At 40.4% G+C, this 18009-nt stretch overlaps 1 protein-coding gene across 11 annotated transcripts in view; it reads left to right on the forward strand.

The window, feature by feature from the left end:
* The window catches only part of CNOT2 (CCR4-NOT transcription complex subunit 2), a 151530-nt gene that overhangs the window by 85465 nt on the left and 48056 nt on the right, over window positions 1–18009 (forward strand). For 7 of the 11 annotated variants that reach the window (XM_044980723.1, XM_044980741.1, XM_044980664.1 and 4 more), the window contains 2 exons: window positions 4939–5061; window positions 14638–14694. In XM_044980723.1, coding sequence (XP_044836658.1) covers window positions 4951–5061; window positions 14638–14694 — 168 coding nt within the window. In that variant the 5' untranslated portion in view covers window positions 4939–4950. The remainder of the gene's footprint in view (window positions 1–4938; window positions 5062–14637; window positions 14695–18009) is intronic. The other 4 variants (XM_044980732.1, XM_044980748.1, XM_044980688.1 and 1 more) reach the window with 1 other exon arrangement.

The raw sequence follows: 18009 nt of genomic DNA on the forward strand, positions 1-18009 counted from the left end.
TAGTTGCTGGCCCATGCCCGTTGGCTTGGGCTAAGTGGTATAGACATTCGGGCTTGGGCTGGAACTCAGCCTGCGAGGTGGGAGGGTCCCAGAGCTCAGACTGCAGGCGAAGCCCAAACGTCTATACCGCAGTGAAACAGCCCATTAGCCCAAGACCTGTGAGCCCAAATCAGCTGGCATGGGCCATCTGCTGGTTTTTAATTGCAGTGTAGACATACCCTCAGAGGCTATATATTTACTCCCTCACAAGAGAAGTAGTTGGTTGACAGGCCTAGTTCCTCTTTGTCCCTTGCTTAGGTGTAGCTTCAGCCAAGGATTCCTGTATCTTATCCACACAGGGTGTAAAGCAACTTCTTTTCTCTCATCCTGTCAAACAGAGCAAAGGAGAGGATAATTCCCTTAGGCTGTTAAATGCTCCGTTTCATCTGGTAGGTGACAATTGCATTCTGAGACGATTGGGCACATATGCTTAATGCTTTTAGTGAAATTTCACTATATATCTGACAGTTGACTGCGTTGATGTAATTTGGAACACTTCTTTGTGTATTATTTTATATTGTCTAGAATTGTGCTAATTACTTCAAGAGAAAAATACAGTAGATTATAGGCTCTTGCCCGAAGGAGTTTACAATCTAAAGAATAGTAATACTCCATTTCATTGTAATCAGAATTTCACTATAACTGAATTCCACTTTAAAGTCTTCCATGCATAGTATTTTAAATGTTGTTGATCAGTACAGTAAATGAGAAATATTTTTCTATCTAAATACAGCTAAATTTCAGTAGCTGCCGTTGAGTTTTTCAGAGTCTGGACTCTCGTATGTGCTTGAAAATACCATGTAAAGTTACAAGACTATACAAGTGTTTGATAATATGAAATCCACATATAGCATTTAACAAAGAGAACCACTCTCCTTTCATATACTGGAAGCAGCAAAATGATGTTAATTATAATGGGGGATGAGTTACTGCTAGTACAACAACATTAGTACAGAGTTATTCAGTTTCTATGGAGTTCCAGCCAATAAAGCTGAAATTTACTGAACTACATATTGCCTGCACTCTGAGTATAAAAATCATGGTTTCAATAAGAGTTGTGGGAATTTGTGCAAATAAGTTGGTTTTGGGATCAGCAGCAATATATACTTTTGATTAGCTGAACTGCAAGTGTGGGTTAGGAGCATGTATACATATACTTTAGCCGAGTTAAAATATTTCAATTATTTTATTATTTAAGAGATTGGCTATGCATGATTCAGGGAATTTGGTAAGTTGACTGCCTAATGGAATCGGTGAACAACCCCTCCACTCCCTTATTTCATTGTACACCTGGCCAAATGGCATATTTTCTGCTTTACTCTGAAGGATCACTAGTGCAGAAGGCATGGGACCTGACTAAAGAATTGCTCCCATCCAGCCAAGGCTCACCATTCCATTATTCAAATAACTCCCATACCTGTGGTACACTAACCGCATTGCTGCTTAGGGGAAGTTCACAGCATTTTTGATGATGCAACTTCTTACCACTTCACATTTTATGCCAAAGATGTAGAATGATGCAAATTAAAGCCGTGATTGAAAATTCACAAGTTGATATCAGGAGTCATGCTCCATAGTTAGTAGTGTCATTTATTTTCTAGACTTTTTTTCAGATTCTTTTTTTGATATTTCAAGGAGTTAGAGTTGTTTTAAACATGCATATTACATGCAGAGAGACAACAGGTTGAGATTGTGACTAACATCCCATCCTTTTAAATTCTAGGACAAATTTGACCGAGCCAATCTTTTTGCACAGTAGGCTTATCCACAATAGGTGGAAGAAGGTGCATTTTCACACATTAGTTGATTGTGAACCCTGGCTGGGTGGAGGGAAGTCTGTTAGCTAGCTGAGGTGTACACAAGCACTGTATAGCTGTATATATTGTTTGGCTCAGAGAATACTGAGATACCATATAAAATACAGATTTTACAAAGCTTTGCTTCAGTTCCTGTTTTAGTTAAGTGTATAATTAATGTTTTAATGTATCTGATTTAATAGCAGAACATTTTGATGTTGATAAAAGCCCAAGGGGGCTTCATTGTTGGATGTTCAGTTACCTCCTTTTCTTAATGTTGTTAATACAAAAACTACATTAAAAGAATACTGTTTAGATTGGGGAGTAAAGCACTCAAAAATTAGGAATTTACAGTTGGTTGGTTGCCTGTGCAACCTTAGTTTGCCCCCTTATGAATCTACCCTGTGCATTGACTGAGGTAGGGTTCCTGGGGAAAATAGTGTGTGATCCTGCAATTAAGACTGTATAATTAGAGCCCTACCAAATATACGGTCCATTTTGGTCAATTTCACGATCCTAGGATTTAAAAAATCATAAATTTCATGATTTCAGATGTTTAAATCTGAAATTTCATGGTGTTATAACTGTAGGGGTCCTGACCCAACTCTGAAGGCAGGAGCACAGAAGGGTGGCATGGTATGGTATTACCACCTTTTCTTCCATGCTGCTGCTGGCGGGGCCCTGCCTTCAGAGCTGGGTGCCTAGCCAGCAGCTCTCACTCTCCAGCCACCTAGTTCTGAAGGCAGCTCAGAAGTAAGGGTTGCAATGCCGCAATCTCCCTACAATAACCTTACAACCCTCTTTTGTGGCAGGACCCCCAGTTTGAGAAACCCTGGTCTCTCCTGTGAAATCTGTATAGTATCGGGTAAAAGTACACAAAAGATCACATTTCACGGGGGAGACCAGATTTCACGGTCCATGACTTGTTTTTCATGGCTGTGAATTTGGTAGCGCCTTATGTATAATAATGCATATGAGGCCAAATTAAGATTAAAAGGGCAACTGTAAATCTGGCATTTCCTAACGAATGCTTTAGTTTGAAACCCAAATACATACAAAAAAATTAAGAGTGTTAATTTCCTAGGTTTTTTTTTTAAAGGACAAAAGTAAAAGTAGGTCTGTGTTTGTGTGTAACTCTGACAGTCTCCCCATTGTGCATCTGTCACGGAGTCCCTGGGCAATGCTTTGGAACTGTTCCTCACAAAGCCAATCAGGACTTTGGGGAGCCTCCTCTCCCTTGGAGCAGACTGTCTTTAGGACAAGAAGTTCACATGGCTTCACTTTCCTGGGTCTGACCTTGGAGCATTCAGCATCCTTTGTCCCTCCATGCGCTTCCCACAGCGAGTCCACCAGGTGGGGTCCTGGGGAAGCCAGAGGGTCCTGCACACACCCCCACTTCGCAGTCAGACGTGACTTTTAGCCAGCCAGTAAAACAGAGGTTTAGTAGATGATAGGAACATGGTCTAAAACAGAGCTAGTAGGTACAGAGAACAGGACCCCTCAGCCGGGTCCATCCTGGGGCCCAGCAAGCCAGACAACCCCGTCTGCCCTCACTTCCCGTTCCCAGCCAGCTCCCAACTGAAAACCCCCTCCAGCCCCTCCTTTCTGGCCTTTGTCTCTTTCCCAGGCCAGGAGGTCACCTGATCTTTGTTCACCATTAGCTATCCCCTTGCAGGGTGGGAAGGGCCCAGGCCATTTGTTGCCAGGAGACAGTGTCAGCCACTTATGCACACTGGAGACTTAAGAAATGCATAGGGGAAACTGAGGCACCCACACGGTATTTAGAGGAAACATTAAGAACAGTGCCACTTCGTCACAGCATCCTCAGCAGAATTTGAAGCCTGAGCCTTTGGCAGAGACTTCCACTACTTGAGCTATAAGTGTAACTACAGTAGCTGGCAGAAGGAGGATTTTTATCACAGAGTGTGGGGGAATGAGACACTGAAGCCATGCTCTGGGTCTGGGTGTGTCTGTCCTAGTTTGTCCCCCCCATGCCACCCCCGAGTACACTTGGGGCAGTGGGAGGGATTGGCATAGGAAGCCAAACCCAGCTCTCTCAAATCAACTCTATCCTGCCCCTTGCCTCACTGACTCTGGCAGCTCCCAGGTATTACCAGCAAAGTGTGGTGATGGTGCTGCTGTTCGGGCAGTTGCTTGAGCTGGACTTTTTAGAATGTTCAGCGGTTTTGAGATGCTACCAAAATTTTCCAGAGGTTGAAGGAAAGCAAGGGAGAGGAAATAGCAACTAAATTTTTTTTGATAATTTTGCTAAATCTGAATGGAATTTTATGGGACAAAGAAAAATGGCATTTCTGCAACCTGAGAGGTTTCCCCCAGGTGAATATCGAAGACTGATTGCAAGCATGTATGTGTTAATGCTTCTCAAAGAAGAGTGCAAAAATCCTTTAGAATGGAAAGTGTTAAACAACCTAAATATAAGGGTTCCCACCAGCTCCCCCAATAAGTGTGGCTTTGTAATCTTTTATTTTGTCATAACTATTTTGGAGTTCCTTGAACCAGAAATCAAAATGACCTTTACAGAATATCAGAAATATCTGAGAATGAGGCACTTAAGTTCACATTTCTAACCAGACTTTTTTCATTGTATAGAAATGTCCACATTAGCAGGTATAAATTTTTTTATTATTATTGCACTGAAATGCTTAACTGGTATTCTGAAACTTTGCTGAAAGCAAAAAAAAACTTTATATGCAGAAGTACACTGATCTAAAAGAAGTCTCCTCGTATTCCACAACATAATGTATGCTTTTGCACCTCTGTTAATATAAAATTAATGTCATGCTTTTGCTTTCGGGTTTCAAGGGACCTTGAAATATCATAGTAATCCAGTAAGAGGGATGACAGTATTTCCTTATTTATTTAGCTGTTTATCAAAACTTATTTTTAGTTATAGAATATGCACATGAAATGTTTAGGCCATTCTGTAGCACAGAAGTATTTCTCTAGCATAACAGTATAAAAATATGTAGCAACACAAACTGTACGTTTTTAAAAGTGACCATTAATATACAAATTGCCTTATCCCTCTTGCTTCTTTAGAAAGCTACTGTGTTAGAGAGTAATTATTTTTCTTATTATTTAGGTGACAAACAGCATGTTTGGTGCTTCAAGAAAGAAGTTTGTAGAGGGGGTCGACAGTGACTACCACGATGAAAACATGTACTACAGCCAGTCTTCAATGTTCCCACATCGGTCGGAAAAAGATGTAAGCTGAGCAAACAATATTTTGCCCTTTAATAATGGAGTAATCTCATAACAAGGTGTATGAAGTCTAAATAAGGACAGAATGTCCTGTACGCCAGGGAATTTCTTTAAGCTGTAGCCTATGTAAGTTAGTTGGTGTGTGGACCACACAGGTAGTTCAAATGAACTGCTTCATTGCCCTACTCATAGTTTCTCAGCTAGAGATAAAGGTAGTTTAGTTCCCAGAGAAGTCCTAGATAGATGGCCTGGATCTACTTTTCAAATTCAGCTATTTGAGAAAGATTAGGAGCATGTCCAACCCTGGCCATTGCACAAGAACATGCCTTTCTTTTTTTTGTCCCCGAGGTTGTGTTTCTGGCCCATTGTTGAAGCATTGCTTATTCTCTAAATAAAAGCTACTCCTTCTTCTTTCACAGGGGATTATGATTTGAAAAACGTTCTTCAAATCTACTGGAAAAAAATGAACTATATTATTCCTCCTCCCCCCACCCTGAGGCAAGGAGATTCTTATAGTTCAGACGCATGTAGAAGGACAAAGTTCTTCTAGAAAACTCAAAATTGAGGACTTAGCTCACATCCCCTCACCCCCCCAGTGTAGACGAGACCTAAGTAAATAGTGTAGCTGAAGTTGACTGACTTAGAGCTACTTACCGCGGTGTCTTCACTGCGGTAGGTCGACTGCCGATGCTCCCCCATTGACTCTGCGTACGCTTATTATCGCTCCGGTGGAGTACCGGAGTTGACGAGAGAGGGCTCGGTGGTCGATTTATCACGTCTTCACTAGATGAGATAAATCAACCCCTGTTGGATCGATCACTCCGCAGGTAAGTGTAGACATGACCTTAGTATGATTATGCACAGCATAAGGGTCTATAGTAGTTTGTTAGAACATCTTTCCCATGATTGCCTCCTGTTCCAGCAAGGCATATCCTTTTGAGAAGGTAACATTAGGAGTTGGAATACTCTAGCCCTTTTACTCCTTTAAGAAATTATTTGACTTGACACTTTTTCAGCACTATCACTATATATTTCCTTTCAACAACCAGGCCCTTTAGAATTTTTTTCAAGTGGCAAACGGAGAGCTTTTTCTTCATTACATTTTAGTTACGGAAGGGTTCTAGACCCTCTTTAAAATGCATACTCTAGATGCAAAACTATATTTTCTGCCTCTAGCTAACTATTTATATAGTACCTGTCATTATGGTGTTCTTCTGGCTTGCCATTTAAGATAGCTTCAACACTAAGACTTTACCAAGGTGAAAGCAGCAAAACTAAGGGGAGGGTACCTGAAGTCTTTTCTTGTAATTGGATGACTTAATGCAAGTGGCTGGGCAACAAACAGCACCACAAGTAGTTCAAGAGATTGTAAGAGTATTCGAGAGCCTTGGTTTAGGCCTTGTCTACACTACAGAGTTTTGTCAACGGAAGTTATACCAATGATCAAAAACTGATATAATTATGTTGCTTGTGCAGGTTCACACAACGCTCCTTCTGTTGGCAGAGAGCATCCACAATTGGTGCTCTAGCATTGATAGTGAGAGCAGTGCAGTGTGGTTAGCTATCCCACTGTGCTACTCGCCACCTTCTGCTGCTAGGAGTTGTGGGAAGGTGGAGTGGATCGCAGTGCATCATGGATGTTGGCTCAGCATCGAATTATGAAGTTTTTTCCGTCTCATCATTCCATGAGTTTCTGACTGCGTTTTGGGGCATTTTTCAATGGCCCCTGTTGACTGTGTGCCCTCCATCTCTGTCTGAAAGGATGGATCTTGTACTGCTCTCTACTCTTGTGGTCACTGTTAGGAACAGATCACGGCTGGTCATGCAGTATGTCATTAGCATCCAATCTGAACAGGAGTCAGAGGTGCCTGACCTGTTGCGTACCATGGAAAGAAGCAACACCAGATTACTTTTGGCATTCACCGAGCAGCTGCACATGGTGCACCGTTGCTTTTAGGTTCAGGAAATAAGCACTGACTGGTGGGATTGCATCGTTATGCAAGTCTGGGATGACGAGCAGTGGCTGCAGAACTTTCAGATGCGGAAAGCCACCTTCCTGAAACTGTGTGCAGAGCTTGCCCTCTCAGTGGAGAAGCGTGTGGTGATTGCTGTGTGGAAGCTGTCAACTTCAGACAGCTGCCGGTCAGTCGTGAATCACTTTGGAGTTGGAAGTCCACCGTTGGGACCGTATTAACAAAAAGTGTGCAGGGCCATTAATCGCATCCTGCTATGAAATGACTGTGACTCTTGACAATGTGTGTGAAATAGTGGATGGCTTTGTGGCAATGAGATTCCATAACTGCAGTGGGGCTATAAATGGCAGGCATATCCCAATTTTGGCCCTGGACCATCTTGCGACAGAAGATATTAATAGAAAGGGGTATTTCTCTATGGTATTGCAGTTGTTTGTGGATTACTGTGGGCGTTTCACTGACATCAACACGGGGTGGTCCAGGACGGTGCTTGACGCACGCATCTTCAGGAACACTGGGGTATACAGAAAACTGCAAGCAGGGACTTTTTTTTTCCCAGACCAGAAGATTCCAACGGGGGATGTTGAAATGCCCATAGTGATCCTGAGAGACCCAGCGTACCCCTTATTCCCATGGCTCATGAAGCCTTACATGGGATACCTGGACAGCAGCAAGGAGCACTTCAACAATAGGCTGAGCAGATGCAGAATGACAGTAGAATATGCCTTTGGAAGATTAAAAAACATGCTGGCCCTGCCTTTATGACAGATTAGACTTAAATGAGGAAAATATTCCCATGTCCATAACAACCTACTGTGTGTGCCTAGTATTTGTGAGGCTAAGGGTGAAAAGTTTCCTCTGGAGTGGAGTGTGGAGGTTGATAGCCTTGCAGCTGATTTTGAGCAGCTAGATACCAGGGCTGTTAGAGGGGTACAAGGGAACGTTATTCAAATCATGGAGGCTTTGAGGCACCATTTTACAATGAGAAACAGTAATATGTCTTTCTGTACAGCACTCTTCCATGCTTTGGTAACTTGCCACCTTGCATGAAAATTTTGATGATTCCTGACCTGATGATTCCTGTAGTCAGCAAATGATCAAATTGCCATTGTATTAATTCCAGCAGCACCACCCATGTGTAGGAGACAAATAAAGATTGGTTATCTTTCAGAGAGTATGTTTTTATTAAATACCAATTAACACCACATACAAAAGGCTTGGTGGGAAAGGCGATAACAATGAAAGGCAGTGGAGGCTCTTATAGCTGTTTGTAACAGCTATCATTTTGGAAGCTGTCCAAAGGGGTGGCATGAACAGGGTACCGAGACATTCTAGGAAGTTGCAAGGAATGTGTGGGAGGTGTTTGGGGAGGGCTTGAAAAGCAGTTCTGTATTGGCTTGGGGTGGATGGGGGGGGGCATGCATGTATTCTGCCTGCAGCGTGATTAGGGACTTCAACATCTCAGTTTGCTCCTCCATCACTTTTATCATCTGCTCCTGCCCCATTAAAATTCACTCCTGGCTCTCCTTTCTGTCCTGCCTGTCTGATTTGTAATTTTCTTTTAAAGTCTCTGTCCACACCCTGTGTTCTTGTTTTTTGGCCTCTGAGGGTTGGAGCACCTCTCAAAGCATGTCCTCCTTGTCCTTCCTTGGTCACTTCCTTATCTGCCGGTGTGTAGGGGGGGTTCCCCTGAAGGCCACATTTGCAGAAGCATTAGAAACAATAAACGGAAGCATGATTGTTAGTGCACGCCCAGCATCGAATCATTGTAGTAAAATGTACATCTTTTTAAATGTTTAGATGAATCAGTTTCTCATTGTCCCTTAGCAAGCACACAGCTCGGCGAACGCCCTAAACGTGGTGAGTTCGGCCTGGGGGGAGGAAAAGGGGTGCTCAAGATGGGGCAAAGGGTCTAGGTGGGTTTTTTTAAGGGGATCACTGCAGGCAACTAGGAACAATATTGTAAATTCTGCCACCATTTTCTACAGGCGGGGGCCATTGAAGCTGATATTTCACTCCTGATGGTAAGCAAGGATGCAAGAGTGCATCTCCGCCATGCGTGTGGCCTCAGACCGTGTCCCTAAGCTGCTTGCCTGTGTGCTGCTTTGGTCCCTGCACAAGTGATTGCCGATTGGCACGGGAAAGTTTCCTACAACAGGGGAAGGAACAAAGCACCTCTGCCAAGGAACCTTCGGCAGAGGATTGGGGAGTACCTGCAGAAAAGTCTTTCCTAGAGATCTCTGCAGGAATCCTGTGAAATCTCGGTGTGCATTAACACATTGGTTCGCCGCACTGCTTAGCTGCACTGGGGAGACTGTGAAGCACACGCAAACACAGCTAGTCATGTACATTTCTATCCCTTCAAGAATATGCAATGCAAAGGACAGCTCTACCTCCTATAACTGAGCAGCATCAACTCAACTTATCCAAGCTCTCCTCTCCTGCATCATGCGTGCCAGAGATGGACTGCTGGGACTGGCGAGATCGCTCCAGAGTGAAAAAAGAGATCCTGACTTGCCGCGCCACTGGACGATCCTGCCATGTACTCCGCATTGTCCTCCAACTCGATCTCCTTGTCCATGACTTCATCCTTGCGGTTGAGTCCACTGACTCCAGCCCTGCCGAAATATCCACAGGGCTCTTGGCTGTGGCAGTGGGGTCTCCACCGAGGATGGCATCCATCTCTTTATTGAAGTGGCAGGTCTTTAGTGCAGCATCAGGTCGACAGTTTGACTCCCTTGCTTTCTTGTACACCTATCTCAGCTATTCTATCTGTGCACGGCACTGCTGCATGTCCCGTTCGTAGCCTTTATCCAACATGCCACGAGAAATCTGACCATAGGTATCGAAGTTCCCATGGCAGGAGTGGAGCTGGAACTGCACAGCCCCTTCTCCCCACTGTGCCAGCAGATCCAGCAACTCAGGTGTGCTCCAACCGGGAGAGCGTTTGCTGTGTGGAGCTGCCCTGGTCAGCTGGGAAGATGTGATGTGAGCTGTCCACTTCGAGGAAACAGGAAGTGGAATTTCAAAAATTCCCAGGCTATTAAAGGGGAAGGGTGGATGTCTGTGTACCTTGGTTCAGGGCAGCAGTGTTCGAACTGCTGACCAGAGCAATCAGGCATTGTGGGACACCTGGAGCCATTTATTAGAACATAACCAAGCGCAGTGTCTACACTCACACTTTATCGATATAACTTTGCTGCAAAAAGGTCTATGCCTTTTTGTCAAGATGGTTTTATTTTGTCAGCAAAGCAGGAGAGTTTGTTGGTGGAAGAAGCATTGCAGTGTGTACACCTCCTTTTGTTGACAAAGCTCTGTAGTGTAGACAAGGCCTTAGTTGAGGGGAAAAAAAAAAGGATAGATCAGAGTCTACCTAGATTCTCACTAGGAAATTCAGTTCTAGATAACCAGAGTTGAAATCTTCTGTTGTGGAAGAATTCCATATGTAGTTCAGTGACTCACCTGCCCACCCAGAACCTGGACAGTCTTAATTCACTGGGTCTGCTGACTTCATGTATAATGCAGGGGTTTCTTAGATCAGACTCCACTCCAGTCGTCTAATCCTTTTCTTCTTCCATATTGGGTGCTCATTGCTTGGAGTCAGTAGATCTTCACTCATTTCACCTGTCACGGGCTATGGGTAAAACACCCATAAATGCTATTGCTATGGATTGCACTGGACAAGAGTCAACATGTGACTCAAGGTAGAAGGTTGTCTTTGGCAAAGGAATTGAATATGCATTTTATAGAGCTTCAAGCATCTTGACCTTCTTTTGAAAACTCAGAATTCCACTTGAAACAAAAGTGATTCTAATTTGAATTGACAGTGTGACTACTGCATCCAAATGGGTGATAATTCTGAATCAATTATTGTGTGAGCTTTGGTTAGAAAAGTATCTTATTCTTCTGAGCCCTATTCTCTTCTGAGGAGAAAAAATACACTGGCTGATGTTCGCTCACAGAAGAGAGTGGATCAAGTTGTCACCTCTTACCCTCAGTGCTTTGCTACTGTAGCTCTCTGCCTGCGACACCCACAAAATCAAGGCATTCTGATGCACTTGGGGTTACAGGGTAAACAGTGACACAACTTTTCACTGGTCTGTGTTGCATCCCATAACATAACCATTCAACCGCAAATAATTTCACTTCTCACAGACAAATCTATTTCTGTCAGTTTGCATCTGTAATGACAAAAGAAAGACCTTCATGTTTTGTAAAATAGTTTTTGCAGTAAATGCTTTCTCCCTGATTTGGTGTTCATTTTCTCTCCCAGTCCTTTGACTGACAAAAAAGGCTACAGAACAAAGATGATCAGTGACATCAGCATAATCTTTGGATTAGTTCACTTGTCTTGCCTGGAAAATCTGCATTCTTCTATAGTTTCCAGGCTTCATCTTCTCAAGGCTTGATGTTTTGTTCTGACCGTCAAATTAATTTTTTTCAAAAGGTGACTCATGAGAAAGTTACTCTTATTTTAACAGAAGCTTTTCTTGCATGGGGATAGGAGCTGCATTACAGAAGGGGGGGGGAAGGCACATCTGGCATACATCATCTGATAAGGAAAAATTTCTTGGTGATGTGATAGTATGAGTCTCAAAGCTTTGAAAATGTTCCCTACCATACACTTTTAAGTTGTTAAAAGCTGGCTTAAAGCAATTTTGAAGTGTAAATACCTTTGATTGGAAGCTTTTGCTTGTAATATCTTGAGAGGCCAAATGGGGTTTGAGGTTGTCATCACACCACGTGCTCATGTAGAGTTGCTGTCTTTTAAAGATATGAGTTCAACCCATCCATTTTGGATTGCTGTATTTTGGATGTTGAAAGAAGTATGCAACAGAAGTCTGCTTTTTCTTCTTTTACTGAGTTTTAATAGCCTTCATATGCATTTGCTTTTATTTTTGAGTTTTGCCATTCTGCTTTGAGATTAAAAGCAGGGCTTTGGAGCCGAGCGCAGAGCAGCTCCGGAGCAGTGAAGCTGCAGGTTTTTGCCTGGAGCTGGAGCGGAGCTGGAGCACAGCTCCAAAGCCCTGATTAAAAGACAGTGTTTGGCTGGGAACAGGATGGTTTGGGGGTTGCTTTTTTTTACTATTTGTTGGTATTGCAGGGGCACTTGCAGAACCCATTCAGGTTTGGGGCTCCATATTTGTAATAATGACTATCACTTATCGATGTTTATGCTTTCAAAGCTCTATTATAAATATTTATCATCTTAGTAATTTTTAGTTCCTTATCTTCCATTTTTTAATGTTTTTATTTTGTGGCTATGTGCAGTACTCTAACATGTTGTTTTGACATTTTCGAGTTTTATCCGTTACAAATATTAAGTCTCAGTTGGTTGCAGATAAAGTCCTACTGGCTTTTGTGTAGTATATTTTCGGAAGACAGGTTTTTTTTCAGGCTGCTGAATATAGTGTCTAGCCTTAGAGTTTGACATCCCTGCCTTCTGCTGCTACTGCCACTTGCTGGGATAATGAATAAAACGACAGTATTTTGTTTCCCTGAGAAAATTTTGCTTAAATACCTTTAGTTAATATTTGAGAGGCTTTTAGCTAAAAATTTGACAGATTCACGATTTAACTTGAGAGGTTACATTTAGAGTTGTGTGTCAAAAGCATGCCCATGGGATCCTCTGACATTACAAGGAACTAGGTACAGTGAGGTTAGGACTGGGTATTTTAGTAGCATTAATTTAGATGATAAAAAAATAATTATTTCGTAATGGAGGACTAGCTTTTATCCATTTGAATAAAGTGGAAAGTTCATCTCTGGCAAAAATCAGGTTAGCATGATAGGTTTAATGTTAAGAGGAGATATGTATTTTCATAAAACTTACACATATATTTTAAAATATAATTGTTATACTCATTTCCCCTGCTTACCTTACCAAACTCGGAGCTTAAGTGCCATTTCCCTGCAATAGCTGATGATATTGCTAATGCAGAAAGCAGTGGGGATGGGAGCCTGCTGTCCTGTCTGAGAGATCAGAGAGACTCTTTTCATTCACCTCATTATAGGTGAAAAAGCTTTTATTGACATTTTAAGAGATGAATAAAAGGTGCATTGCTATCATTTGACAACAGTCTGAGGAAATTTCTTGCTGGACATAAGAACAGCCATACTGGGTCAGACTAGTGGTACATCTAGCTCAGAGGGTCTCAAATTGGGGATTGTGACCTCTCCGTGGGTTGTGAGGTTATTACTTGGGGGATCATGAGGTGTCAGCCTCCATCCCAAAACCCACTTTGCCTCCAGCATTTATAATGGTGTTTAATATATTAAGTATTTTAATGTATAAGTGGGGGGGAGGGATCACACTCAGAGGTTTGCTGTGTGAAAGGGGTCACAACTACAAAAGTTCGAGAACCACTGACCTTGCCCAGTATCCTGTCTTCCGACAGTTGCCAATGCCGGATGCTTCCGAGGGAATTAATAGAACAGGCAATCAAGTGATCATCTCCTGTTGTGCATTCCCAGCGTCTGGCAAACAGAGGCTAGGGACACTCAGAGCATGATATTGCATCCCTGTCCATCCTGATTAAGAGCCATTGATGGACCTATCTGCCAGGAACTTACCTGGTTCTTTTTTAAATCCTGTTCTAGTTTTGGCCTTTACAGCATCCCCTGGTAAGGAGTTCCACAGGTTGACTGTGTGTTGTGTGAAGAAGTACTTCCTTTTGTTTGTTTTTAAACTTGCTGCCTGTTAATTTCATTGGGCAGCCCCTAGTTTCTTGTGTTATGTGAAGGAGTGAATAACATTTCCTTATTCACTTTCTCTACACCAGTCAAGATTTTATAGACCTCTATCAGACCCCATGCCCCCCCTTAATCATCTCTGAAAAGTCCCAGTCATTTTAATCTCTCCTCATATGAAAGCTGTTCCATACCCATAATCATTTTTGTTGTCCTCTGTACCTTTTCCAATCCCAATATATATTTTTTGAGATTGGACGACCAGATCTGCATGTAATATTGAAGATATGGGCATACCGTGAGTTTCTATAGAGGCATTATGATATTTTTCTGTCATCTTATCTATCCCTTTTCTAATGGTTCCTAACATTGTTACCTTTTTGACTACCGCTGAACATTGAGTGGATGTTATCAGAGAACTATCCACAATGACTCCAAAATCTCTCAGTGATAGCTACTTTAGACCCCATTATTTTTGTATGTATAGTTGGAATTATGTTTTCCAATGTGCATTACTTTGCATTTATCAACAGTGAATTTGATCTGCTGTATTGTTGCCCAATCACCCAGTTTTGTGAGATTCCTTTGTAACGCTCCGCAGTCTGCTTTGGACGTAACTATCTTGACCAAATATAAGCATCCATTGTATAATGTTAAAAAACATGTTGTAACATTGATAAACATACTATACATTGTTACAAACAGTTGCTACCACTTAAAAAATGGTTTTCATAATAAATTTAAACTGCATGATGGGAGAGGCAAGTGTTTGGAATGTATACGGTTTTACCTATATTTATTACTTATAAGATATCTGCTTTTGACTTATCTAATTTGGGCATGTAAACATAAACCAGTATTACTTGGCTAGAGAGGAAAACAGGTATTCATGTTTTGTACTTTATATTGTCCTTCAGTTTGCAGAGAGGGAGGAAGTAAAATGCATCTCTGAGTCACATTTTAAGAAATTACAGGTAATTTTTTTTTCTCCAAACTGGAATTTATGTTTTAAAAGAAATAGAGAAAAATCAATTTCTCGTGGTAGAATTTTAACTATCAGCAAACTACTGATTACGAATTTTTGTTTAACATGGGCTATAAGTAGGCTTGGAAGGATTAGATTTTTATCAGTAAAGGTCTTTCACTGTAAACACATAAACCAATGAAAAAATCTTTCCATCCGTTAGAATAGAAATATACAGATAGGCAAATTAAGAAAAATGCTGCCTGAGAACTTCAGAGTTTGATTTAAGGATATTTACTTTGTATATTTTGATACGTGGTGTTGACAATTTGTGTTTCAATGTTTTTAAAACTTTAACTTTTTAAATTTCAAATGTCATTATATAATTGTCTAACTCCCCCATCCCATAATTTCCCACAATTGTGAAAATTTAAATGGATAAAAATAGAAGAAAAAAGCTTAACCCATAATTCTGCACAACTGTGAACATCTACTCAATAAAAATGTAAAAAAGGTTAATAGAAACATCAGTATATCTGTTGAAATCATAAAGATAAAAATTGAATTCTGCCAAGCCTAGTTACAAGAGAGTTAAGTCAGTAACTCTGACTTAACTCAGTATGCAAGTCAGTATGCAAGTCTTTCAATATATCACAAAATTGTTTCTATTGTTTACTACAAAGCTATGTCTAACACACCTATTCTTAAACCAACAGTATAAGAGAACTGGTGAATGCAAATAAGTCTTAGTTTCAAGTGGTTCTTCGGACCAAACTCCATTGCATGCATGCAATCATGCTCCTCTTCCGTGCTCCTGTATTAGAAATTGGCTCATTGAGTGTATAGTGAATGTATTGCATTGTGTTAGTAATGTATTTATTAGTTAGTGTTCATTCTTTCACCTTCATTATTCATCTATTAATGAAGTGCAGCCAGTCTCTTAATCTGATTAAAATGTCTGTTTTATCAATTTAGTCTTAATCACTCATGGCATCTTCCATAATACCAAATTACAACTTTCCCAGTAATATCTTGTCTGATTAATAACTCATATTGTATACCTTAGTATTGTATATATGAGTTTTAAAGAGATGCTAAACTTTTAAAAAGCAAACAAACTTGTTAATGATATCATTTACACCTTAAATTAAAACTGAAAATTATAAAAATCAGTTTGTTTTTCACTATTTAGGCAGTTTATTTCTTACATTTCCTCAAGTTAAACAATAAAGTCGATAGTAATTTTCACTTCAAAATTTCAGTGCTTATATTTTGAATATTGTAAATATTTCACTGTAAATGTTTATTTTAAACTCTTCATTTGAATTTTAATAACTTAGAAAAATGGTTTTATTGGTCTTACATTTTGTAAATGCTTGTTAGAAAATCTAATTTTGGGGGAAATTTTGCAGTGGTCTGTTTTAAATTGCATTTAAGATAAAAGGAGAATTATTAAGAAAATGAAAGCTAAACCAGAAGAATATGATAGATCTAGTTTATTTGTGTTAATTATTTATTTGCTTAACTTCTAATTTTGTTAAATGGTTAACCTAGTGCTGTCTCCCTTTAAAACTGTGATTCATTTACTTATGTCATTCAAATGGTACCTGTTGTGCTGTATAAGTAACAGAAACAAAGTAACAACAGATACAGCATGATTGTCCTGTGTTGGTGACTAAGAAGATAATTATCAACCTTTCTCATATGTTTAGCTATCCACTGGTCTGGATATTATTTATGGATTTAAATTTGGTCTTTCTACCAGATTTTTCCTACTTCTTCCTTTGAGTTTAGGTTCACTGTACTGGACTGATGCAGCACTTCATTGACCACAGCTTACACTGGGCAAGTCTACATTACACTGCTACATCTGGTGAAGATGCGCTCTGCGTCTCCTGCCAACATAGTGCCAGTGTCGACTACACAAAACTTTTGTCGCTTGGGGGTGCGAAATCCACACCCCTAGCAATGCAAGTTAGATCAACTTAACCGGCAGTGTAGATCTGCCCATTCCTTCCATCTAGTAAAACAGTTTCAGCTTTGCTCAGGGAGCTTTAGAGCACACTTATTTCACAAACTTCTGAGGAACTTCAAATGAATGTGCATGCAACTTTTTCAGGGCTGATGTTATTAAGCCTAGATAAATTGCATTGCAATAAACCAATCTGGAGGTAATGAAGGCATTTATAATAGAAACCAGTTCAGTCACCTAGTCAGTTGTTTCTTGTTAGAATGTGTTTATTGCAGTTTCTTCTTATATCTAAGTCTAGAATCAGTGAGGAGTGTGGTTGGACCTCACAGCTGTTTTGGAGTGATAAGAGTTCTGGGTGATAAGACTTGCATTATGGCCACTTTAGATTTGCAATTCCTTACCCAAGCAATACGAGGTTGACTTTCTCACCTCAGTTGTTGCAGTCTTTGATCCTGTTGCCTTTTATTTTAAATTTTGCACACGATAAAATTAAAGTATGTGAATTAGGTCAACTGTCTCTATTTTTGTCAATTGCTGTAAGAGAAAAGTTGCCTTGTATTTGATATTTTTCCTAGGAATTGGCTGTTCCATCAGGTCAATCACCCACTTTTCCAGTCACCCACAGTATGCAGACCAGTGAATGTCTATGTATATGAGAGGAAAATTAGGTTTATCTGTAATCTTTTATTTTCTCTGAATTATTCCAAGGCATTCTACAAAGCAATCCATGACCATAATCTGGTTGGCTGTACTGTTGCCTGTTCTTTGCTGCTTATTTATTTATTTATTTATTTATTTAAATTATTATTAAACATAGCTCCTGGAACAATAGCTTCCTAATTGAGGGCTGAAGCTGTTACTGTAATACAGATGATAATCCTTCAGTTTAAGGTTAAATATTGCTGTAAAATGCAAATGAGTTTAACAACAAAATCAAATACATTAGATAGCCAATGTACCCTTCATGATAAACTAATAAATGACATCTCATGTGCCTACCTGAAATGTAGGTTAAAATACAGAGTATTAAGCCTCTTGTATTTCCTAATAGTACATACTTACGATGCCATATTAAACAATCTTTAATTGAATCCTACTGGTTTTAAAAAATTGCTATAATTGCCGGACCATCATATATAGTGGCTGTCATTAAATTTTGACATTTGCAAGTGGTTACCAACCAATTTTCCTTATAATTAAACCACACATTACCATTAAAAAGCCAACATCCAAAAACAGTGGCCGCACAACAACAAAAGAAAAAAATGGTAATTAATGTAGGTACATAAACAGTTCAAAATTAAATCACCGTAGACAAGTAAAGAATTGTATTAGCTAGGACTGAGACTTGGC

This window comes from Mauremys mutica, chromosome 1, assembly GCF_020497125.1.
Source record: "Mauremys mutica isolate MM-2020 ecotype Southern chromosome 1, ASM2049712v1, whole genome shotgun sequence".
NCBI lineage: Eukaryota > Metazoa > Chordata > Testudines > Geoemydidae > Mauremys > Mauremys mutica.